This window comes from Strigops habroptila, chromosome 21 (genome assembly GCF_004027225.2).
Source record: "Strigops habroptila isolate Jane chromosome 21, bStrHab1.2.pri, whole genome shotgun sequence".
NCBI lineage: Eukaryota > Metazoa > Chordata > Aves > Psittaciformes > Psittacidae > Strigops > Strigops habroptila.
In genome coordinates, this window is record NC_044297.2 from 2,320,083 (window position 1) to 2,342,819 (window position 22,737).

The 22,737-nt window shown below is 59.8% G+C and overlaps 3 protein-coding genes across 7 annotated transcripts in view; all 3 read left to right on the plus strand.

The window, feature by feature from the left end:
• The first annotated feature begins 1,347 nt into the window (after positions 1 to 1,347).
• Positions 1,348 to 7,211, plus strand: ACTG2 (actin gamma 2, smooth muscle). Of its 3 annotated transcripts, none has more exons than XM_030510076.1 (10): positions 1,348 to 1,799; positions 3,340 to 3,435; positions 4,687 to 4,850; positions 4,937 to 5,065; positions 5,157 to 5,267; positions 5,690 to 5,774; positions 5,865 to 6,026; positions 6,114 to 6,305; positions 6,661 to 6,842; positions 6,963 to 7,211. In XM_030510076.1, exons 3-10 carry the CDS (start codon positions 4,725 to 4,727, stop codon positions 7,104 to 7,106), a joined length of 1,131 nt encoding a protein of 376 aa, XP_030365936.1. In that variant the 5' UTR covers positions 1,348 to 1,799; positions 3,340 to 3,435; positions 4,687 to 4,724; the 3' UTR covers positions 7,107 to 7,211. The 3 variants fall into 3 exon arrangements, with proteins under 3 accessions (XP_030365936.1, XP_030365937.1, XP_030365938.1); XM_030510077.1 differs by having other exon boundaries at positions 3,344 to 3,435; XM_030510078.1 differs by lacking the exon at positions 3,340 to 3,435.
• A 999-nt stretch (positions 7,212 to 8,210) lies between these two features.
• On the plus strand, positions 8,211 to 11,863 carry DGUOK (deoxyguanosine kinase). 2 transcript variants are annotated; one of them, XM_030510081.1, is made up of 7 exons: positions 8,211 to 8,308; positions 8,580 to 8,692; positions 8,785 to 8,960; positions 9,602 to 9,749; positions 10,461 to 10,576; positions 10,682 to 10,781; positions 11,422 to 11,863. In XM_030510081.1, the coding sequence occupies exons 1-7, from the start codon at positions 8,230 to 8,232 to the stop codon at positions 11,482 to 11,484; spliced, it is 795 nt and encodes a 264-aa protein (XP_030365941.1). In that variant the 5' UTR covers positions 8,211 to 8,229; the 3' UTR covers positions 11,485 to 11,863. The 2 variants fall into 2 exon arrangements, with proteins under 2 accessions (XP_030365941.1, XP_030365942.1); XM_030510082.1 differs by having other exon boundaries at positions 8,218 to 8,308; positions 8,534 to 8,692; positions 11,422 to 11,856.
• A 535-nt stretch (positions 11,864 to 12,398) lies between these two features.
• Positions 12,399 to 22,737, plus strand: part of TET3 (tet methylcytosine dioxygenase 3) — a 33,327-nt gene continuing 22,988 nt past the window's right edge. Inside the window, exons 1-2 of one of the 2 annotated variants that reach the window (XM_030509830.1) lie at positions 12,399 to 12,612; positions 12,927 to 13,105. In XM_030509830.1, coding sequence (XP_030365690.1) covers positions 12,543 to 12,612; positions 12,927 to 13,105 — 249 coding nt within the window. In that variant the 5' untranslated portion in view covers positions 12,399 to 12,542. Of the gene's footprint in view, positions 12,613 to 12,926; positions 13,106 to 16,354; positions 16,600 to 22,737 lie in introns of those variants that run through there. The other variant, XM_030509831.1, reaches the window with a different exon arrangement.

Here is a 22,737-nt window from a genome sequence, read left to right on the forward strand (position 1 = left end):
TGCAGCCCTGATTTATTTAAACCATGCTCAGGGCTGTGTTTTGCAGCCTCGGGGTAGGGACATTCCTTCATCCCACAGCTCCGTGAGGTTCAACGAGACCCAAGTGCAGCATCTTGCACTTGAGCCACAACAACCTCCTGCAACACTCCAGGCTTGGGGAATTGTGGCTGGAAACTGCTCATGGGAAAGGACCTGGGGGTGCTGATTGATGGAGCTGAACATGAGCAGCTTGTGCCCAGGCAGCCAAGAAGCCACCAGCATCCTGGCCTGGCTCAGCACCAGTGTGGCAGCAGGGCCAGGGCAGTGACTGTCCCCCTGCGCTGGGCACTGGTGAGGCTGCACCTCGAATCCTGTGTCAGTTCTGGGCCCCTCACTGCAAGAGAGACATTGAGGTGCTGGAGCGGGGCCAGAGAAGGGCCCCGGAGCTGGTGCAGGGCCTGGAGCACAAGTGTGATGAGGAACGGCTGAGGGACCTGGGGGGGTTTAGTCTGGAGAAGAGAAGGCTCAGGGGGGACCTTCTCGCTCTCTGCAACTGCCTGACAGGAGGATGGAGCCAGGAGGGAGCTGGTCTCTGCTCCCAAGGAACAAGGGATGGGACAAGAGGAAACGGCCTCAAGCTGCACCAGGGCAGGTTTAGATGGAGCTGAGGAACAATTCCTTCCCCAGAGGGTGCTCAGGCATTGGAACAGGCTGCCCAGGGCAGGGCTGGAGTCACCGTCCCTGCAAGTGTTCACACCCCGTGTAGCCGAGGCCTCAGTGCCGTGGGTTAGTGGTGGCCTTGGCACTGCTGGGAACGGTTGGACTCGATGATCTTCAAGCTCTTTTCCAACCTGGCTGATTCCATGATTCCATGCAGGATGGAGGCTCTGTTCTCCACCAGAGCAGCGCAGGGGGTGGATCCCATCTGGCAAAGCAGCGATTCCTTCGAATTGGTGGTGAATTTATCTCGGCTCCTCATCCCTGAAGGGCTGAGGCTTGAGCTGACCCCGGCACCGAGCAGAGAGGGGCTGGTGGCAGGTCACTGCTTCCCTCATCAGCCATCCCGGTGTCTGACAAAGGATGTTCCTCACATCTGGGGTCAGCTCCTGCCTTTTGAATCACATCTTGTCACTTAAAGCCACTGAATCATCCAGTTGTGGGTCGGGCTGAACGCTGCTCCCCTGGCACTGCTCCCTGTGTCCCACCCCATCTCTCCAGCAGCTCCAGATGGGATGGAGACACCTTAAAACAGGGTTGAAGTTGGTAGGAGCTGAGCCCTAACAGCAACCACACATCGCAGGAAGGGTTTATTTCCAGGTTCTGTGTTCTGCAGCCAGGGAGTGATGCTTATCTGCGCTCCAGGGGTGGGAACAGACCCAAATCCCTGCTCCAGCTCCCGGCGCTGGTTTGTCCATCCCGGGCAGCAGCCGGGGAGGTTGAAAGCGTGAACATTTCCCTTATAGGGAGGTGCTGAGGGCCGGGAGTATTGAAATCCCACACAAAGCAGGGACTGCCCCCTCCTTATCCCATGTCCATCCAGCTTTGCCGGTCCTGGGGGGATTCCTGGCGTTCCTGGGAGCATCCCAGGGCCGTGGCCACCCTCCCGATGATCCCGAGCACCGGCAGAGCCGGCGGCTGGATTGGCTGCGGTGGCCAAACCTTTCCTTTTTAGGCTGCACTCCTGCTCCTTCCTGCTTGGAGGCTTTGCTGCTGCGGTCCCAGCTCCAAACCGGCCGTGCCGACGCTTCCCATCCATCCCGACTCCGGCACCGAGGGATCCTGCAGGGATCAGTGGCTTGGAGCTGACGCGCCTGTGCCCGGTAAACACCAAGGGTGGAAAAGCAGCAGGACTCTGTGCTGTGGAGCAGGTTTTTGGGTTGATTCCCCATGTTTTGCACCCGTTCAGGGGTGTCTTTGGGCTCAGCCCCCTTCCCCTCGGGGTCCTGCCACCAGCTCCAGGCAGCTCCCAGCACATCCTGCTCCCTCCATCTGGAGCCTCCAAGCACCCACCTTGGAGAACCTCCATCTATTCCCCTTATTTCTTTCCCCCCCCATTCTCTGCTGGATTTGGGGTTAATTTTGCCTCTTTTTCCGCCCCCCAGCATGTCATATATGGCAACCTTTTGCCTGGGTGACCTCATGTTTGGCAGTGGCCCAAAGGAACTGGGTTGGGCTGGGAGGTGGCGGAAGGCTCCTTAGGGCATGCGGTGAGGACACCGACAAGTGCACATCCAGGGGCCAAATCCAGCCCCGTGTGCTGAGGATGGGGGATAACCGGGACCCATGGGGGAGGGTTGTTCTGAGCTGGTTGTGCTGGGACACACCGTGTCCATGTCCTGCCCTCCCTGTTGGGGCTGGGGGGGGGGACATCAGGACTCGCATGTCCCATCTGGTGGCAGTGGTGGGGCCCTGCAGCTCTTGGTCCTTAGTGGGGCACCTTGATGTCCCTGCCCTGAGCGCAACCCAGACCCCATAAAGCAAAGCAGGAAGCAGCCGGGGCACCCTGTGCCTCAGTTTCCCCACCTGCAACCCCAGCCCTATAGCTCTGGGGGGGCGGGGGTGGCTTTGGGGCATCTCTCCTCCCTCCTGCCCTCTCCTGGGTGCTTGGGGAGAGTCCCCAATGCGGGATCATTGCCCTTAAAAAGGCAGGTGATGGTTTGGCAGCTGCTGGTTGGCCTCTGGAAAGGCCAAAGGTGTGTCTGCAGGGCTGGAGGTGGCTCCATCCGTGCTGCATTCGGGACAGGGAGCAGCACCCACATTGCTCCTGGTGGGGATCCAGGCTCATCCTGGATCATCCAAGATCCTCCTTTGGAGGGGGTGCATCCGCAACACGGGGCTGGGCTTTGGACCCCCTTGAGCTGAGGATTTAGGGGGTGGTTTGGAGGCACCACAAGCCTCAGAATGGGGTCAGAGAGAGAGAAAACCCCATCCCAAAGGGGCCGAACGCTGGGGATAGGGGGAGAATGAGCCCGGGAGGAAGCGATGCTCCAACCCAGTGAGTTCCCAGCACTTTGGTGATGCCAAATCCCCACCCCAGCTCCCCCCCCCCCGCCACCCACCTCCACCCGGGTGGGGTTTCTCCACGTTGTCCCCAGGCACCGGCCACGGTCCCACCTCTCCTTTGCCGAGCCCATCACTTATAAGGGCTTGTGTCTCACTTGTTTATCAGCACGGAGCATAAAAGGAACAGACTCGGGAGCGAGTTGTCGCCTCCCAAGTGTCTCCACATGGCTTTTTCTTACAATAATTAACCATGCTGGGCCCGACCATCAGCCCAAGGTCAATTTAATGAAATAAAGCACCTTATATGGCCATAAGGCCAACACACCATCATTGAGCCTATTTAGGGTCTTTGTTTAGGCAGGACCCGCCTCTGAGGCTTCACGGGCTCGCTGGTATTTATACCAAAGGCACATCGGGACTCGGTCCCAGAGGAAAGGAGCTCTCGCCTCTGTGGTGAGTACTGCAGCCCCGGCATCCCCTTTTCCTTGCAGGACAAACACCCCAGGAGGGTTTTGGGGTGTCCCAACGTTGATGGGGTGGCCCCGGTTTGCTTTGCCTGGCACAGGGGTGGTGCCAACCCCAGCACAGGGGGTTCCATGGAGGTGACAGGAGCTGGGCTGCGGCCAAAGCGGGTCGTGCTCTTTCCACATATCCCCATGATTTGGGGGGTTTTGGGGGGTTTTTGCCTCCTTCCCTCTGGATTTGGGAGCGCATCCACCGGCAGAGGGGGACACCCCTTGGGAAAGGCTGGGTTTTTCCCATTTTTGGGAAAGGATGTGAGGGCAGAGCAGCAAGAGGCTGCCAAGATGGGACCGGATGAGAGGGCATCGCCTGTCTTCACCCTGCCCGCTCCGGGGGCACTGGCTGGGCACAGCCACACCGGAGCTCCCATGGGAATGCTGCTGCTGCTGCCGGGCAAGCGCGGGCAGGAGCTTTGGCACCTATTTTGGGCACTGGAAAGATGGAGAAGCAACAGCACGGAGCAGCACCCATGGGGAATGAGCATCACCCTGCTCCCAGCATCGTCCCATTCCCAGCTTCACCCTGCTGCCAGCTTCACCCTGCTTTCAGCATCACCCTGATCCCACCACCAGCATCCCATTCCCAGCTGTATCCTGCTCCCAGCTTCATCCCACTCCCAGCATCACCCTGATCCCACCATCATCATCCCATTCCAAGCTGCATCCTGCTCCCAGCTTCATCCCGCTGCCAGTGTCACCCTGATCCCACCATCATCATCCCATTCCCACCTTCATCCTGCTCCCAGCTTCACCCTGCTTCCAGCATCACCCTCATCCCACCATCATCATCCCATTCCCAGCTGCATCCTGCTCTCAGCTTCATCCCACTTCCAGCATCACCCTGATCCCACCATCATCATCCCATTCCCAGCCTCACCCTGCTCCCAGCATCATCCTGATCCCACCATCATCATCCCATTCCCAACTGCATCCTGCTCCCAGCATCATCCTGCTCCCAGCTTCATCCCGCTCCCAGCATCATCCTGCTCCCAGCATCCCCATCCCGGGGTCAGACCCTTCAGCTGCCCCTCACCACGGCCAGCAGATGATTTTGGGGACCTCCCAAGGCCTCCATCCCTCCCAACACCCAAATCCGGACACAGTGCCGCCGTGTCACCCTGTGTCCCCCCCCCTTTAACCCTTTAACACCCACTTTAAGGTGTTTCCCCCCCTCTTGTCCCAGCTTTTCCCCCCTGAACAGCAGCAGCTCCCGGCCCCACCATGTGCGAGGAGGAAACAACCGCCCTGGTCTGCGACAACGGCTCCGGCCTCTGCAAAGCCGGGTTCGCCGGTGACGATGCCCCTCGCGCTGTCTTCCCCTCCATCGTGGGGCGGCCCCGGCACCAGGTTGGTACCCGAGGGGGGAGCAGCAGCCCCCACCCTGCTTTAATCAATGACATTAAGCTAACGAGGGCATCTCTTGCTGCCATTAGGGTGTCATGGTGGGCATGGGGCAGAAAGACAGCTACGTAGGCGATGAGGCGCAGAGCAAGAGGGGTATCCTCACGCTCAAGTACCCCATTGAGCATGGCATCATCACCAACTGGGATGACATGGAGAAGGTGAGACCCGGCCCAGGATGGAGAGTGGGGGGCCCAGCCCCGGCTCCTGTTTGGGGTAAGACCCCCCCCTCAATTCTTTGCCTGCCTTTAGATCTGGCACCATTCCTTCTACAACGAGCTGCGCGTGGCCCCCGAGGAGCACCCGACCCTGCTCACCGAGGCACCCCTCAACCCCAAGGCCAACCGGGAGAAGATGACCCAGGTGAGGTGCTGCTGGACCCCGGGGATGGGGATGGATGCTCTGGAACCATAGGATTTGGGGGTTTAGGGAGCCAGGAGGGGCTGGCATGGAGTGGAGGAGCAGAGGAATGAGTGGTGTGTTCCCATGCTCCCATGGACCCACCAGGTTCTCTGCGGCGCGTGGTCCCCTGGGGTTTGCCATGCTTAGCGCAATTCCATGACTCCCATTTCCATGCGATCCCACCTTTTTCCACACACCCCACTGACCCCTGTGGTTTTCAGCACCACGCAGCGATCCTGTGTCCATGCGCTGCAACGCTCCACCTCCTTTTCCATTCAATGCAATGATCCGCGTGGTTTTCCAAGCACAAGGGTCGGGGTGGGATGTGCTGGGGACCCCCGTGCTCCCCCCTAACCCGCTGCTGCTCTCATCCCTCCTCCCAGATCATGTTTGAAACCTTCAACGTCCCCGCCATGTACGTCGCCATCCAAGCCGTCCTCTCCCTCTACGCCTCCGGCCGCACGACCGGTGAGTAGGACACCAGCATCTTGAGGACCATCCGTGATGGGAAAAGGACCAAGCTCCAAGCCCCTTCCCTCACATTCCCACCCTTCCCAGGCATCGTCCTCGACTCCGGGGACGGCGTCACCCACAACGTGCCCATCTACGAGGGCTACGCGCTGCCCCACGCCATCATGCGTCTCGACTTGGCCGGCCGCGACCTCACCGACTACCTCATGAAGATCCTCACCGAGAGGGGCTACTCCTTCGTCACCACCGGTACAGGGCCGGGGAGGGGGGTTTGGAGGGACAGGGGACCCCAAACACGGCACCGGGGTTGAGCCTGTTCCCCATCGTCTCCTGCAGCCGAGAGGGAAATCGTGCGTGACATCAAGGAGAAGCTCTGCTACGTGGCCCTTGACTTCGAGAACGAGATGGCCACGGCTGCCTCCTCCTCCTCGCTGGAGAAGAGCTACGAGCTCCCCGACGGGCAGGTCATCACCATCGGCAACGAGCGCTTCCGCTGCCCCGAGACCCTCTTCCAACCCTCCTTCATCGGTGAGCGCACCCCGAATTGTCCTGCTGTCCCCTAGGACACCGAGGTGGTGGTATCCCCAGTGTCATGGTGATGTTTCCAACCCCATGGTGATGCTTCCAACCCCACGGCGATGTTTCCAACCCCATGTTGATGCCTTTAGCCCCATGTTGGTGCCTCCAATGTCGTGTTGGTGCTCCTGACCCCATCCCCACCACCCCACCAGCAGGCAACCACCTCCCATGGGTGCCCCACAGCAGCATTCAAGGCTCCCCCAAGTGCTTTTCACCCCAAATTGAGGCGGATACAAACCTATGGGTGGCTCTTTTGTGGGGCATGGGTGGAGGTGAGGGTGCTGACAGCCCCCTTCCATTCCAGGCATGGAATCAGCTGGCATCCACGAGACCACCTACAACTCCATCATGAAGTGCGACATCGACATCCGCAAGGACCTTTACGCCAACAACGTGTTGTCCGGCGGCACCACCATGTACCCCGGCATCGCCGACCGCATGCAGAAGGAGATCACGGCGCTGGCTCCCAGCACCATGAAGATCAAAGTAGGTGATGGTGGTGGTGGTGGTGGTGATGGGGAGCAAACCAATGGCCACCAACACCCCAAATCCTCTCCTGGTGCAGGTTTGGGGGGTGGATTATCTTAATGGCTCGTGTCCCTACAGATCATCGCCCCGCCGGAGCGCAAGTACTCGGTGTGGATCGGCGGCTCCATCCTGGCCTCCCTCTCCACCTTCCAGCAGATGTGGATCAGCAAACCCGAGTACGACGAGGCCGGACCCTCCATCGTCCACCGAAAATGCTTCTAAGCCCCCTCTTCACCCCATGGTGGCCCCACCGCCCGGCTGGGGCACCCCGCTCCTCCTCAGGCCCCGTTGCTCTTCCCCACTGCGCATTAAAGCCTTTTCTCCAGGTTCTGCCCCTTTTCTGGGGGGGTTTTGGGGTGTTGGGGGGTGGGAGGGGGCTGAAGGTAATGAGGTGGAGGAGCCCCGACCTCATCGGTGCCCATCGCCCCATGGTGGTGCCCCTGATGTTGTGCTGATGCCCTCAAAGCTCTCTTGATGCCTCCAACCCCATGTTTGTGCCCCCAACCCCATGTTGATGCCCCTGAACTCATGTTGGTGCCCTCAATGTCACACTGATGCCCTCAACCCTGTGTTGATGGCACCCCATGCCAACGCAGCTGACCCCCAACCCCAGGCTGATGCCTCCAACCATGTGTTGATGCCCTCGACCTCATGGTAGTGTCACCAATCCGGTCTCAATGCCCTCGATCCCATGTTAGTGACCCCAACCCCACTTTGGTGTCCCCAACCCTACGTTGATGCCTTTGACTCCGTGTTGGTCACGTTGGCATCGATGCCTTCAACCCCATGTTGATGCCTCCAACCCCGTATTGATGCTGTTGGCCCCATGTTGGTGCCCCATTGTTGTGTTAGTGCTCCTGACCCTATGCTGATGCCCTTGACCTCATGATGGTGCCCTCACCCCATGTTGATGCCCCCTACCCCATGCCAATGCGGATGACCCCAAACCCCAGCCTGATGCCTCCAACCATGTGCCAATGCCCTTGATCCCATCTTAGTGACCCCAACCCCATTTTCGTGCCCCAAACCCTATGTTGATGACCTTGACCTCAAGCTGGTGCCCCCAACCCCGTGTTGGTGCCCCCAACCCCGTGTTGATGCCCCCAACCCCGTGTTGATGCCCCCAACCCCATGTTGATGCCCCCAACCCCGTGTTGATGCCCCCAACCCCATGCTGATGCCCTTGACCCCATGTTGGTGCCCCCAATATCACGCTGATGACCTTCACCCCCACTACATGCAGTGGGCGGGGTCTAATTTGCTCCTCCTTCCCCCCCCCCGCTTTTCCCGCGCGCTGACGTCAGGGCGCGCCAACGCGCGCCGCTCGTCACCACCTCATTAGCATATGACGCGGGAAGGCGGAAGCGGTGGCGGGATGAGGCGGTGCGGGGCTGCCCTGCGCCTGGCCCTGGAGGGGAACATCGGTACCGGGATGGGGGGGACGCGACACACAACGGGGGTTCCCCCGGGCTGACGAGGTGGCTTTTGGGGTGCGGGAGGCTCCAGGGGGGAGAGCTTGGGGGGGGGGCTTGCGGGATTGGGGGGGGGGGCGCAGCCTGGAACCTCTCAGGGTCTAATTTAATGTCGGTGATTAATTATTATTGCGGGGGCCTGGGGGCACCCCACAACCCCGCGTTACCGCATGGCAGGAGCGGAGCGGGGGACACCCCTCACCCTGCGCCCCCATCCCCGTAGCCGTGGGGAAATCGACCTTCATGAAGCTGCTGGGTGCCACCTTCCCCGAGTGGCACTTGGTGACCGAACCGGTGGCACAGTGGCGGAAGGTGCCAGCCCGTGGCACGGCGCAGGTAACGGGACCGGCACCGGCTGTATCGCGGCGGCGCCGATGGGCACCGTGCCGTGGTGGGATTGTCTCATCCCTAAGCTCTTTCTCTTATAGGCGGCTGTGGGCTCCACCAACCTTCTGCAGATGATGTACCAGGAGCCAGCCCGGTGGTCATACACCTTCCAGACCTTCTCCTTCATGAGCCGGCTGAAGGCGATGCTGGAGCCGGTGGATGAGCCTGAGACCCCCAGCCCTGTGCAGGTCTTCGAGCGCTCCATCTACAGCGACAGGTACCCAAATTGAAACAGGAAAGATGAGGGATGAAGGGATCAAAAGAAGCAGGTTGAAGGAGAGGATCCTGCCCCTCTGCTCTGCTCTCGTGAGACCCCACTTGCAGCACTGTGTGCAGTGCTGGTGTCCTCAGCATAAGGACATGGAGCTGTTGGAGCAAGTCCAGAGGAGGCCACAAGGATGCTCAGGGGCTGGAGCAGCTCCCATATGGAGACAGGCTGAGAACATTGGGGCTGTTCAGCCTGGAGAAGAGAAGCTGCATGGAGACCTCAGAGCAGCTTCCAGTGTCTGAAGGGGCTACAAGGATGCTGGAGAGGGACCTTCATCAGGGACTGGAGCGATAGGACAAGGAGTGATGGGTTCAAACTGAAACAGGGGGAGTTCAGGTTGGAGCTAAGGCAGAAGTTGTTCCCTGTGAGGGTGCTGAGGTGCTGGCACAGGGTGCCCAGAGAAGCTGTGGCTGCCCCATCCCTGGCAGTGTTCAAGGCCAGGTTGGACACAGGGGCTTGGAGCAACCTGCTCTAGTGGAAGGTGTTGGAACGGCCTGAGCTTTAAGCTCACTTCCAACCCAGACCAGTCTGTGATGAAGGTGTGATGGAGCTGTCCTGCTGCCCTCTCCCCTCTCTCCATCCCTTCCCAGGTACGTCTTTGCCAAGAACCTCTCAGAGGCCGGGCACCTGCAGGCGCTGGAATGGGCCATTTACCAGGACTGGCACAGCTTCCTGCTGCAGCAGCTCGGGCCCCGCGTCGTGCTCCACGGGCTGCTGTACCTGCGGGCGACGCCGCAGGTGGGTGCGGAGGGACCCCGCATCCCGCGGGATTGGGATGAGGCTCCGCTCGCAGCCTCTGACCACTTGGAATTGCTGAAGTTTTGGGGTTTAGCCAGAAACGGCAGCTCTGTCCCATGGGAATGTCAGGGGGAGTTTTGCTATGATCCTGGAGTGGATTCTGGGGAGGGAAGGCTGCAGCGTCGCCCCGGGGTGCTTGAGGACCGGCTGTGGTCCTGCTCCTGGGGCTGCTTTGCGGAACATCCATCCTGTTCACATCCCATCTCCCATTCACCTCACATCTCCTCCACATCTCATTCACATCCCATCTCTCCTGTCGAATTCCCATCTCCTCTGCATCCCATTCACATCCCATCTCCCATTTACCTCACATCTCCTCCACATCCCATTCACATCCCATCTGTCAAATTCCGATCTCCTCTGCATCCCATTCACATCCCATCTCTCTCCCATTCACCTCCCATCTCTCCCATTTACCTTCCAGCTCTCCCATTCACCTCCCATCTCCTCTGCATCCCATTCACCTCCCATTCTCCCATTCATCTCCCATCTCCTCCACATCCCATTCATCTCCCATCTCCCCCATTCACTTCCCACCTCTCCCGCTCACCTACCATCTCCTTTGCATCCCATTCCTCTCCTGTCTCTCCCATTCACTTCCCATCTCCCCCATTCACATCCCGTTCATCTCTCTCCTCCGGTGTGGTTCAGACGTGCCTGGAGCGGCTGCGGCGCCGGGCGAGGAGCGAGGAGCAGAGCATCCAGCTGGAATACCTGCAGCAGCTCCATGCCCAGCACGAGCACTGGCTGGTGGAGAAGAGCACGGAGTGAGTCTGAACCCATCCCGGCACATGGACCGGCCGCGGCTGTGGGGTGACCCCCCGGCTCTGGGGGGTGATTTGGGAGTTGATGTGGGGTGTTCCTTTCCTCAGGGTCCACTTTGCGGACATGAAGCACGCGCCCGTCCTGGTGCTGGATGTGGAGAAGGACTTTGAGCACGACGCGGCCGCACAGGGCGGCCTCATGGCGCAGGTGGGAATGGCCGAGGCGGCATCCCGGGATCGCGGGATCCTCTGAGCTTCCACCTCACCTTCAGCTTGCCATGGGAAAAATCATTTCCACACCCTTGGTGCAGGCTGGTTTAAACCCCAGCCATCCCGGTGCCATGCCAGCCACATCCATTGCCATCCCAGTGCCATCCCAGTGCCATCCCAGCCACATCCCAATGCCATCCCAGCCACATCCCAGAGCTGTCCCAGTGCTATCCCAGCCACATCCCGGTGCTGTCCCGATGCCATCCCAGGCACATCCCAGCCACATCCTGATGCCATCCCAGTGCTATCCCAGTGCCATCCCAGCCACATCCCAGCCACATCCTGATGCCATCCCAGTGCTGTCCCAATTCCATCCCAGGCACATCCCAGCTACATCCAGATGCCATCCCAGTGCTATCCTAGTGCCATCCTAGCCACATCCCAATGCTATCCCAGTGCCATCCCAGTCACATCCTGATACCATCCCAGCCCCGTCCCAGCTCCATCCCAGTGCTGTCCCGGTGCCATCCCAGCCCCACCCCAGCCCCATCCCAGTGCTGTCCCGATGCCATCCCGGTCCCATCCCAGCCCCATCCCGGTGCCATCCCCATGCCACACTCACTCACCTTCTCTTGCAGGTGGAGACTTTCGTGACCGCGCTGCAAGCCAAAGCTTTGCCGGCACATCCCGACCCGCTCTGAGTGGCAGCAGCAGCATTCCTGCCCTCCGGTACCCGCCTCGAGCCAGCTCCGGCCGAAGATCCCGAAGGACAAGGGCCAAATCCTGGTCCCCAACTGTCCCCTTTGGTCCTTATTATTCGGGGTGTATTTAAGGCACAGGCAGCACAGGGTGAATGATGAGCTCCCCGTGTGCTTTGGGGACCAGGTCATGACCACGACCCCCTCCCCATCCATAGGGATCCCCTATATGGATGCTGGAGCCGGGATGCTCCATAAGGGGGTTCAATTCCCATGGAAAGTCATCGTGGCTCCTGTTTAGCTCACACCAGCCCCCGTGTTTGATTCTTTTGTAGATATTTTATCCCCTTAAATTAAAATCAAAGCTCTTCTGCACCTTGAACTGAGCGTGGGGTCGGGGGGGCTCCCGTGGGTGCTGTTCCATGGGGGGAGGACACATTGTACCTCCAGTTTTGGGGTGCTTCTGTGACACCGGGGCCCCCCTGGGTGTGTGGGTCAGGCTGGGATCGGGTTTGGGGTGTGTTTTGCTGGGGAGGGGGGGGTTGGCTCTTTAGGGATCCCCCCCTCACATCCAGCCACCCTCCAACAACCACCCAGTGCACCCCACATCAACCACCCTACAATAAACACCCTCAACTCCCAGCCCCCCAAACCCTCCACCACCACCCCAGTGCACCCCCCATCAACCACCCTACAACAACCACCCAGTGCCCCCCCCCAACCAACCACCCTACAACAACCACACCCCTCCCCAACTCACAGCCCCCCCCCCCACACCCCCAAACCCCCCCACCCCATAACCCCCTAGGGTCTGGGGGTGTCCCCCCCCAATCTCGCTTGCTGCAAAGCAATAGGGGGGGGTATCGCAGGGCGCTGGCCTTGAGCCCCCCCGGCCGGCGCTGGGACCCCCGAGCGAGCGCCTGTAGAACAAAGGAAGCAGCAGCAGCAGCAGCAACAACGTGCAGCTCCGCTGCAACACCCGCTCGGGGTGGAGGGGGGAAAGCTACAACCGCATTTCAACCCCTCTTCCCTGTATCCCAACATCCCACGCTCCGCTGTGCATGCACGTAGCTCCGGCTCGAACCCCCCCGGCCCCCCGTTTCCAAGGGGGTGCTGTACCCCTTTATTCCGGTAACGCTCTTTCTATTTCGTTTTTGGGGGGGGTGGTGGTGGTGGTGGTGGTGGAAAGTTGTTGGCGTACGGCTGAAGTTGTGCGGCGCAGGGGTGAAGTTGTGCGAAGCTTGTGTGGATTTCAGGGGAAAAGCAAGGACAAAATGGGGTTGGGAATAAAAATAAGGAGGTGGGAATAAGCGGGGGGGGGCGGTGGCAGCACCTTGTTTTGGTGGGATTTGAGTGGGAAGGAGGGGGTGGGGAGGCGATGGAAACGGTGTGGGAAGGAGAAGTGGGGCGCCCCACGTCACCCGGCTCCATCTGTGTCCCCACAGAAGCCCCCGGTGTCCCCGGCGCGGGGGGCACGGTGACAGCGCTATGTCCCTCCCGCCGGGCACCCGGTTCTTCTGCCCGCCTGGTCCAGCCGCCGGTTCCCTCTGCTGCCCCGGAGCAGGGGGGAGCCCCGAGATCTGACATGAGCCACAGGGAGAGGTGCAAAGGGCTTCGCCGGGAGGTGAGTGCCCCCCTGAACCCCCCCCCGTGTCCCCCCTGCCTGCGACACCGTCACCTTTTTGGGGTGATTCGTGGCCTCTCTTGCGGCGGTTGTAGTGTCACCGTTACTTGTAGGGGGGCTCCCGGGGAAGCCCCTTTTTGGTTGGTGGATGGGGTTATCTTTTCAAGGGTATTTCCATGGGAAATGGGACTTTTTGCTGCCTTAAAGGCCACTTTGATGCTTTAAACCCCCCCCCAAATCTCAGCTGGTACCTGGGGGATCCCCAAAACACCATTGCTGATGGGTAGCAGCGGGACGCACACCCCAAACCCCCCCTTTACATTGAATTACTTGGTATAAAAAGGCGAAACACTGCCTGAAGCCCACCCAGCTGCCATCGAGGGGGGTGTCCCCAAAAAGAAAGGGGTGGCAGGAAGGGGGCACATGGGGAGGTCAGAGCCGTGCCCAAGCTTAACAAGTCGTGGCGTTTTCACCCCCAAATATTACAGCACTTTCCTTTGGCACTTACTGGTTTTACCGGCCCGGGCGGGTGTAACTGGGAGTTCAATATCATGTCCAAGCAGGCAGAAGGATGGGGGGGACGGCTCCGGATGGGGGGATCTCCCCATGGAGAGGTGGGGAAGGAGCAACATCTCCTTGGGGGTTACTTTTAGGGTTTTGCCCCCCCAAACTGCTGCTTTTGGTCTGTTTTGTGGTACTGGGGGGAGTGTGAGCAGCCGCCTTGCGCCTCCTGAGCTGTATCCGGCAGGTTTTGCCCTTGGGATGGGTGGTGGGATGATGGGATGGGGACATGGGGCAGGCGGCTCGGCTGGTGCTTGGCACCTGGTAGGGCAGGGGGAAGGACTTTGCCCTTGGCAAAGCACTGGTGCAGATGGCTGATGGTGGAGAGTGGAGCCCCAGCGCTTGTCCGGGTGAGCTAAAGATGATGATTTATAAGGATGCTGCCGGAGCCGGGCTCGGCAGCGGTGGGATTCCTGTGGGAAGCCAAGTGGCAGAGACCCCGGCGGGTCTCTGGTAGCACCGGGTGTGCCGCGGTTCCCACGTCCCGGCGCCTTTCCCGGGGTGGTTTGGCAGCCGAAGCGAGCCGGGGAGCCAGCCCCATTCCCGGCACTGGTTCCGCCAGTTCCTCCGGCTTGGCTGGGCCCGGGAATGCCGGTGTCTCCCCTTGAACCTCCATCGCTGGAGCTGCGCTTGTGCCGTCTCTCTTGGGGTTTGATGTGTCCCCATCCATGAGGGATTTGGGAGAGGAGGAGGAGGGAAGATGCCAGAGGTTGAGGTTTTGCTCCATTCCCCATCCCATGGCGCTGCCGGATCCTCTCCTGTCCTCTCCGGTTGACTCTCCTTTGCCATTTGCATAACTAATCAACGTCTTGGGAACTCACTGCAGCTGTGAGTATATATATGTAAGTGAATAAATATGTATATATTTACTCACACATACGTATATATGTGAGTAAATATATGGTAAAGCCTCGCTCGGTGCCAGGAAGCCGCTGGTTTCCAACCAGAGCCACCCAAATCTCCCGGCAAAGATGGGAGCTGGTGGAGGGGGTGATGCTTTGAGCCATATTCCCAGCTTCATGTGGGACAAACCTTAAAGAAACCCCCTGGGAAACTCCATTCCCAGCCGGAATGGTGACACAGGACCCCCAAAACCCTTTTGCTGGGTGGTGGTGGGATGTGGTGTGGCTCAAGGTGTTCCCGGCGTTGGGAAATGGAAGCCCCTAAGTGAATTTAGGCTGTCTCCGTGCCAAACGCTGGAGATTAGGGATAATTTAAAGCATTACTAATAAAAAGTTACTAAATTTATCCATCTCGAGGGGGTTCCCTGGTGGGTTGGGGTGGATTGTTCTTGTCGCCAGCCCCAAACTGGGTCTGGCATCCTCAAAGGGGCATGGATGGGATGAAGGACTGGCTGGGATTCATCTCATTTGCGGCTGGTGCATCCCGGTGTCACCTGAAGGATCGTGACCTGTGGTTCACCGGAGCGCCGCCGTTCCCATTCCTCCGCTGGGATGCTAACAGCTAAAATGAGGCAGGAGCAGATCGCCAGGATGCGCTGCTCTATCCGGCCGGAGGAGGAGGAGGATGGATGGAAGGAGGTGTCTGCCTTAATTAAATCCCCGCCGTGTCCTTTGCAGCAACCTGTTGTGCGCCGGTGCCGGGCTTGGCCAAGCGGGTTTGCAGCGCGCGGTGCCGTCATACGAGGTTGGAATCTGGGGGGGAACCCAGTTCCCAGCACCAGTTTATCCCATTATTCCCATGGGAGTCGCGTTGCTTGGAGCAAAGGTCGGATCCGGCAGGCTTGGCGTTGTAACAGGGATCTCGGCTTGGTCTTTTCGGGAAGAGATGAGTGAATATCCCAGGGATGGGGATGTTGAGTCCGTGGTTGCGTTTTCCACCTGGACTCGGCGTCGGGTTTATCCATACCTCCAGGCATCACACAGGCCTGGGGATCTTTGGATCGCTCTTTCTGCTGCGAATCCCATGGGAAAACAGTTTTCAATGAGTTATTCCTGGGAAACCTTTGCAACCTTTGAGTTTGGAGATGTTTTGCCGACAATTCAGCCAGGAATAGACTTGGAAAACTCCAAACCTGGAGCATCCCGCGAGCATCACCTCTAAGCCACGGATAGGGAAAGCTTTGGGGGGAATTTGCTTCTCCCCTTTTTCCTCCCCCTTTTCTCCAAATACATATGTGCACCATATCCGAGACCTGCCAGCTCCGGACAGAGCTTGGAAAAGCTGGAGCTGATCCCACCAGGGCTGTTTTAAAGACTCCAGCTCTGGCTTAACCCTTTCGCCGGCCCATTCCCATTGCTTTCCCTATGGGAAAACACCCCTTTATCCCCCCCTTTTCTCACCGGGGCCTGGGTTTGGGGGGGGATTTAAGCATTGCAAAGCTCCAATATCCCCTAATTAATAACATCCCCTAATTAACGAGGCTGCCTGGATTTAACAGTAGGAAAAACGGGGGGGGTGTGTGTGTGAAGCGTTATTTTGGGGCCCCCCCGGCTGCTTTAGGGGGTGTTGCTGCTCCCACTCACCGCCGTGGGCCGCTGCCTCAGTTTCCCTGCGGTGGGGGGGGGCACGACCGAGGTTTGGGGGTCCCGTTACCCACATTTAATTGTGGGGGGGACGCTTTGGTGTGTGAGGGGGGCGCGTTTCGGTGTGAGGAGGAGGCGCTTTCTCGTCGGTGCCGGTGCCGGAGCCCCCCCCCCCCCCCAGCGGCCGGGCGGTGTCGCGCTGCGTGTGGGGGGGAAAGAGGAGGAGGAGGAGGAGGAAACGAGGAGGAAGGAGGAGGAAAGAGAAGGAGGAGGAGGAGGAGGAGAGGGGGGGGAAGAAGAGATGCGGCGGTCACCCCCCCCCCCCGCCTGCAGCAGGGCGGCGGTGAGGGAGCGCGGAGCAGGGAGACAAGATGGCTTCCTCCTGAGGGCCGGGGCCGTGCGGGGCCCGGCGGGGGCTGGCGGGGCAGCGCGGGGGGGAGCGGCGAGGTGAGTACCCCCCCCTCAATAAAACACCCCTTTCCGCACCCCCCTGCACCCCGCAGCCCCCTCCCGCACCCGCTCTGTGCCCCCCGCACCCTCCCCGCTGCATCCCCCCCCCCCCTCCATGGCCGTGCAGCCCCCGGGGTGTGCTGTGGGGCTGGGGGTGCAGCCCCGGGGGGTGCTGTGGGGCCGGGGGGTGCAGCCCCGGGTCCCCCCCGCTCAGCCCCGCGGGGTTGTCGCGGTTGCGGATGAGCGGCGGCAGCGCGGCCCGGCCGGGAGGACAAAGCGGTGGGGCGGGGGGGGGGGACACACGCACGGAGCGGACGGGCCCCGCAACCGTTTTGGGGTGATTTTAACTATTTTCCCTTGTTTTATCCCTTTTTTCACCCTTCAGAAGCCACAGGGGGGAGGGGGCGGTGTGTAGATGGGGGTTGGAGGGGGGGGAGAATAATCTAACGCACCCCCCCCCAATCTTTATTACCCCAATTGCTTTCCATCTTTTTATTACCATTGCTATTATTATATTGTTAATTATGATTGAATTAACCCTCCACCCCCCGAATGTGCTGAGCTCGGAGGTAACGATGATGCTAACAAGGGCGATGAGGCTCCCCCCGGCGTGACGTCACCGTGACGTCACGCGGCCGCTGTCACCCCCTTTGCGGTGACGGGGACACGGGGTCCGGTGTTGGGATGAACGTCCCCCCCCCCAAGTCATCACACTGGGAATAACGGGGGTAGGATGGAGGTGGGGATGAAAGGCAGCTTGTTCCCCTTATGGGGGGGGTCTTATTTGCCATCCGAGGCGGTGATTTGGGTTATCCCGGTGCCGGGATCGTCGTGGTTTGGTGGTGGATAGGATCCAACCTGGTGCCGGTGGCACCAGAGGACATCGCCGCGGTGCCGAAACGCCGCCCTGAAGTTTTGAGCCGGTGGTTGAGCGGCTTTCGGCACCACGTGTTTTCGAGGGATGGGGATGCTTCAGATCCCGCACCCGGGATGTGCCCGCCAGCGCCGGAGCTGCCTCCGGATCCGCGGATGCTTTGGAAAAGACCCCGGCGCAGGTGCCGGGTACCACGGGGTGCCGGGGTGAGGTTGCATCATGCTGGGGAGGGATGGGCAGCGCCGGAGCAGAGTCCTCGCAGGTTGTTACCCCATAAACCCCGCTCTTGGCCTTTGGCACCTCGTTAGCTGTGACAAGGTTTGTTTTTCGGACCTGGACTTTTTATGGCAGATAATTAAGGGGAGAGGTGGCTCGGAGGAGGAGCTGGTGGGACCTCGCGAAGGCAAAATGTTCCTCTTCCACTTTGGCCTTTCTTGGTAGGGCTTTGCTGGCCACGCTTGGGGACAGGGGACAGTGACACGGTGGTGCGGTGCCTCTGGGATGTGTGGTTGTGCTGAGGGCCTGTCCCAAAAAGCCTTTCCCAGGGTGTCCCCAGTGAGCTGTCCCCATGGCACCGGGGTCCCCAGTCCCCTCTTGCATATGTTGGGGTCCCCACTCCCTGGCCCCATGGTATCCTTGGTCCCAAGCCCACGTGTGTTGGGCTCCGTGGTCCCCATCACTCTGGCATTGTGCGTGTGCTGAGGTCCCTGGTCCCTGTCCCCATGCCATTGGGATATTCAGATTCCTGCCTGCATGTGCCAGGTCCCCATCCCCACAGCATGAAGGTCGCTGGACCCCCGCCTGTGTGTGTTGGGGTTCCTCGTCCCCATCCATATGGCATCGGGGTCCTCAGTCCCCCGCCTGCATGTGTACCAATGTCCCCTGTCCCTGTGGCATTGTGCTTCCCTGTCCCCATAACACCCTATCCTATACGTGCCGGAATTCCCCAGTTCCCATCTCCACTGTATCAGTGTCCTTAGTCCCCTGTTCGTGTGCGCCAGTGTCCCAATCCCTATGGCAGTGGTGTCCCTTGTCCCCTGCCTGTGCATGCTGGGCCCCTGCTCCTTGTTTCTGCAGCATCCGTGTCCCCGCTGCCCTCCCTGCCTGTGCTGGGGTCCCTTGTCCCCATCCCCATGCCATTGGGGTCCCCAGTCCGCTGCCTGTGCGTGCTGAGCTCCCTTGTCCTTGTCCCTGTGACACTGGGGTCCTCAATCCCCTGCCTGCGTGTGCTGCCATCCCTCATCCCTGTACTTGTGCCAATGGGATCCCCATTCCCTGTCCCTTCCCCACCATGTGCAACGCTCCCCACCGTGTGCCGGGGTCCCTGCCATGTCCCTTGCTCCATGTGCACGCAGGGACCCTTTCCAATGGGATGGTGGCAAAGGGTTCAGCGCCAAATCCCGCAGTCGCCGTCCCCTCGCTGTCCCCCATCCCTTGGGATGCAGGTTGGGATGAGCGCGATGCACACCGAACCCAGCCCTCCTGGGGACCGTTTCCCCCTCTCCCCTCCTCTGCCAGCTATTTAATCTGGCCGCTTTGAGCTCAGTGCAAGAGGGTGCCAGACCGTTTTTGAGGATGAAAGAGCTTTTTTTTATATCCCCCTCCCTGGGCCAGCATCCAAAGGGAGATGAAATGAAACGGGAAGAGGCTGGAGGTGAAACAGCTGCGTTCAGCCCCATCCCTGCTCCACATCTGCCCGCCACGCCACTGCCAGCCCCACAAACCGAGCTCAACCCCAATTTTCTCCTCTCTTCCGTAGCCAAAATCCCCTTTTCCCGGGAGCTGGGATGCTCGGTGGTGGCAGGACGAGGCTGGCGAGCGGGGATTTGCAGGCAGGGTTGTTGTGTCGTGGGGACAATGCGGCATGTTTGTTTGCTACAGCTAAAATGGCAGTTCTTAAAGGGAAAAAAAAAAAGAAAGAGAAGTGCTTCTGCACATCCAGTCTCTGCATCTTTTGATTAAATGAGATTTTGCTGTCGAACGGGGGAGCTGGGGACCACGAGCTCCCGAGCCTGCAATTTCCAGCACAGCCAAATGAGGGGAAAAAAGCTTCCGAACCACCCCAAGCCTGGAAAACGCTGTTGAAAGAATAGATTGGAGCAAGTGGGAATCGCTGCAGTCATCAGCAGGGAGGCTGGGGGATGCTGTGCAATGCCAGGAGGGTTTGTCACCACAGAGCCCCGGTCACCACAACCCCCTTCTTCCCAGCTTGGCCAGAAGGGATGGAGGAGCATCCCGGGAGTTGCAGCTCATTGCAAACATTGTGCTGGGAGAGGATGGGGAGAGAAGGGGGATGAGCAGCAACAGGGTCAGGGGCTTTAAAGACCCCGAGGCTCTTAGAAACCTCGTTTGGGGGTGTTGCAATTGAAGTCGCTGCATTTAAGGCCATTGCCCTTAACACCGTTGCATCTAATGCCATTGCCCTTAACCCTGTTGCATCTAATGCTGTTGCATTTAACGCTGTAGCATCTAATGTGGTTGCATTTAATGCTGTAGCATCTAACGTGGTTGCATTTAACATTAAATAGCATTTAATGCTGTTGCCCCTAACGCCGTTGCCCCTAACGCCGTTGCATTTAGAGCCCTTACGCTCCAAGCCGCGCCAATTAAACCCGTTGCAATTAAAGCCCGTGCACGTCAAACCGTGCCAATTAAAGCCCTCGCCATGGGACCAGCTTCTCCCACCCTCACTGGGCACCTCACTGAGCGTTCCCTGGTTGGAATGCCGTCGGGAAGGCAGCGGGAACCCGGTGCCTGGCCTGTCCCCGTGCTCCTCGCTGCAGCGGCTGCCTCGGCGCACGCTGCCTGCCCGCACATGGCTTATTTTAGGTTTACAAACATGACGGCCCCGTGCACGCGCCGCTTCCCCCCTCCTTCCCCGTGAGTCATCAACCCCGTCACCGGGCCGGGGAAAGCCGGAGGCGGCGTTGGCGCTTCCCCCCACGGTGCTCGTGACCCCAGCGTTGGGGGGGGGGGGGGGAATAAAACCACCAGCAAAATCCCATCTTTTAGGGCTTATTTCCTCCCCTTTTTTTGCACCGTTCCCATTTGGCAAAGCGAGATGGGGAGGATGCGGATGGCGGCCGCAGCTCGTGCGTGGTCCATGATGGGGTGTTTCGGTGAGAACCGCGGCACCAAGCGCAGGGTGGGAGAGCTGAAACTCTGCCCGTTTCCTTGCCCAGCCCTACCTTGTGTTTTGGTAGCCGTGGATTCAAGGTGATGCTGAGTTTTGGGGATGGGTGAAGGTTTTTAAGGGGGGGAAAAGGTGGTGAGCACCCAAAATGTGGTCAAGGAGCCGGTTAAAGCTCATCGTGCAGCTCCGGTGAGCGTGGAGGTGCCGAAGCCCCCGCCGCTGAGCTCACCATGGAGCCGGTTGGCGTCGGGGCTGTGGTGACTCAGCAGTGCCGGTGCTGACTCAGCAGCAGGGGAGGCAGCCGGGAATAAGGGGGAGCTTTAAATTTTGGGTGAGAAAAAGGCGGTTTTCGTTGCCCGACGCGCTACAAAAATGGTTTTGCTGATGCCGAGCCAGCGCCCGTGCTGCCGGCATGTGTTTTGTCCTTGGAAAAGGGATTTCATCCAGCGGGGTTGTGTCTCCCACCTGCTGTGAGATGCTTTTCCCCACGGGGGACAGGTCGTGGTGGTGAAACCAGATCCGGGTTTGGCAGAGCCGGCGTTTTCCCTGCTCCCAGACGGGGCAGGGCTGGGCTCCCACTCATCTCCTGGCTCCTGCCCCGCGGGCATCGCGCCGCCGACTTGCCCGCGCTTGTCGGATGGGAGGGTGGCAGCGTGCACGGTTCTCCTCCTCCTCCTCTTCATCCTCCTCCTCCTCCCGTGCTGAAAGGTCAGGCTGTGCGGCACGGAGTGCTGTGAGGAGCCCCCACATCCCGGGCAAGGGGGGGACACCGCAGCATCCCCCAGGTACGACGGGACAGGGATGGGCTGGAGGGGTGCTGAGCACCCATGGGTGCTGGGTGGCACATCGCCGGCTTGCACCCAGAGGGCCATCAGGGTGCCCACTGCGGGGAAAAGCCTTGGAAATTGGGGTGCGGTGTGGTTAGTGAACGGGTGCAGGGCGGCTTTTTCCTTCTTGCTTCCCAAATCCTGGCATTTCCCCACCTGATTTGCAGTGCAGAGCGATCGGTGGGGTGGAAATGGCTCAGGAGGGGCCGGGAAGGGCCCAAACCTGATCCTGTGGGAGATGCTGGCTGGAAATTCCAGCCCAGCCCCACGGGGGTGGCTGCGGTGGGACAGTGAATGCTGCCGGGCGAGAGGCGAGGCCTCAGGCCTTCCTCCTGCAGCCCATGTGCTTCCCCTTCCTTCTTCCTACCCGGCTGGATCCTTTTTCCTTCCCTTCATGTTCCCTTCCTCCGTGTCCCCTTTCCCTTCTTCTCTTTGTTTCCCTTCCTCCCCACTTTCTTCTTCCCCTCTTTCCCCATTCTCTTTCTCCCTTTCTCCCCTCTTTCCTTCCTCCCATTTCTCTCCATCCCCTTCTTCCCCATTTCCATTTTTCCAATCCCCTTCTTCCTTTTGACTTTCCCCTTCCCCTTATCCTTCCCCTTATCCTTCCCAATATCCTTCCTCTTGTTCTTCCCCTTCTTCCCCTTCCCATTCTTCCCCTTCCTCTTTCCATTCTTCTCCTTCCCTTCCTATTCCTCCCTGTTCCCTTCTTCCCCTTCCCTTTTTTCCCCTTTCCTTTCTTCCCCTTCCCATTCCCCTTCCTCTTCCCATTCTTCTCCATATTCCCCTTCCGCTTATTGCCCTTCCTCTTCCCATTCTTCCCATTCTTCCTCTTATTCCTCTTCCCTTATTCCTCTTCCCCTTATTCCCCTTCCTGTTCTTTCCCTTCCTATTCCTCCCTATCCCCTTCTTCCTCTTCCCTTTCTTCCCTTTCCCCTTCCTCCCATCCCCTCCTTCCTTCCTCTTCCCCAGGGACGGAGCCGCCGCTCCCCACCAGCGGGTGATTTGGCTTTGCCAGCGGGCCCCGGCGCCAATCTGGTAGCGGAGCGGCGGCACGAGAGGCTCCAGCTGTGTTTGAGGACAAAAACGCTCCAAGGAACAAAAATAGCCCTGCGGTTTTTTTTCCTTTCCTCCTTCTTTTCCCTGTCCAGAGCCCGGCTCCCTCCCTGGCCGGCCGGAGCCGGCAGCCTGACGCGGCTCCGTGCAGTGCCAAGCCTTTCCCCCTGCCCTGTGCCAACTGGCGGCTCCGGCTCGGCTCCGCGCCGCGCTGGGAAGGAACATTGTAGTGGGAACACACGCCGTGG

Coding starts and splice junctions, on each gene's coding strand:
- DGUOK (XM_030510081.1), top strand. CDS start 8,230: ATGACGCGGGAAGGCGGAAGCGGTGGCGGGATGAGGCGGTGCGGGGCT. Junction 8,309..8,579: donor GGCCCTGGAGGGGAACATCG/GTACCGGGATGG, acceptor CCATCCCCGTAG/CCGTGGGGAAATCGACCTTC. Junction 8,961..9,601: donor CGCTCCATCTACAGCGACAG/GTACCCAAATTG, acceptor ATCCCTTCCCAG/GTACGTCTTTGCCAAGAACC.
- ACTG2 (XM_030510076.1), top strand. CDS start 4,725: ATGTGCGAGGAGGAAACAACCGCCCTGGTCTGCGACAACGGCTCCGGC. Junction 5,268..5,689: donor ACCGGGAGAAGATGACCCAG/GTGAGGTGCTGC, acceptor CCCTCCTCCCAG/ATCATGTTTGAAACCTTCAA. Junction 6,027..6,113: donor CTACTCCTTCGTCACCACCG/GTACAGGGCCGG, acceptor CGTCTCCTGCAG/CCGAGAGGGAAATCGTGCGT.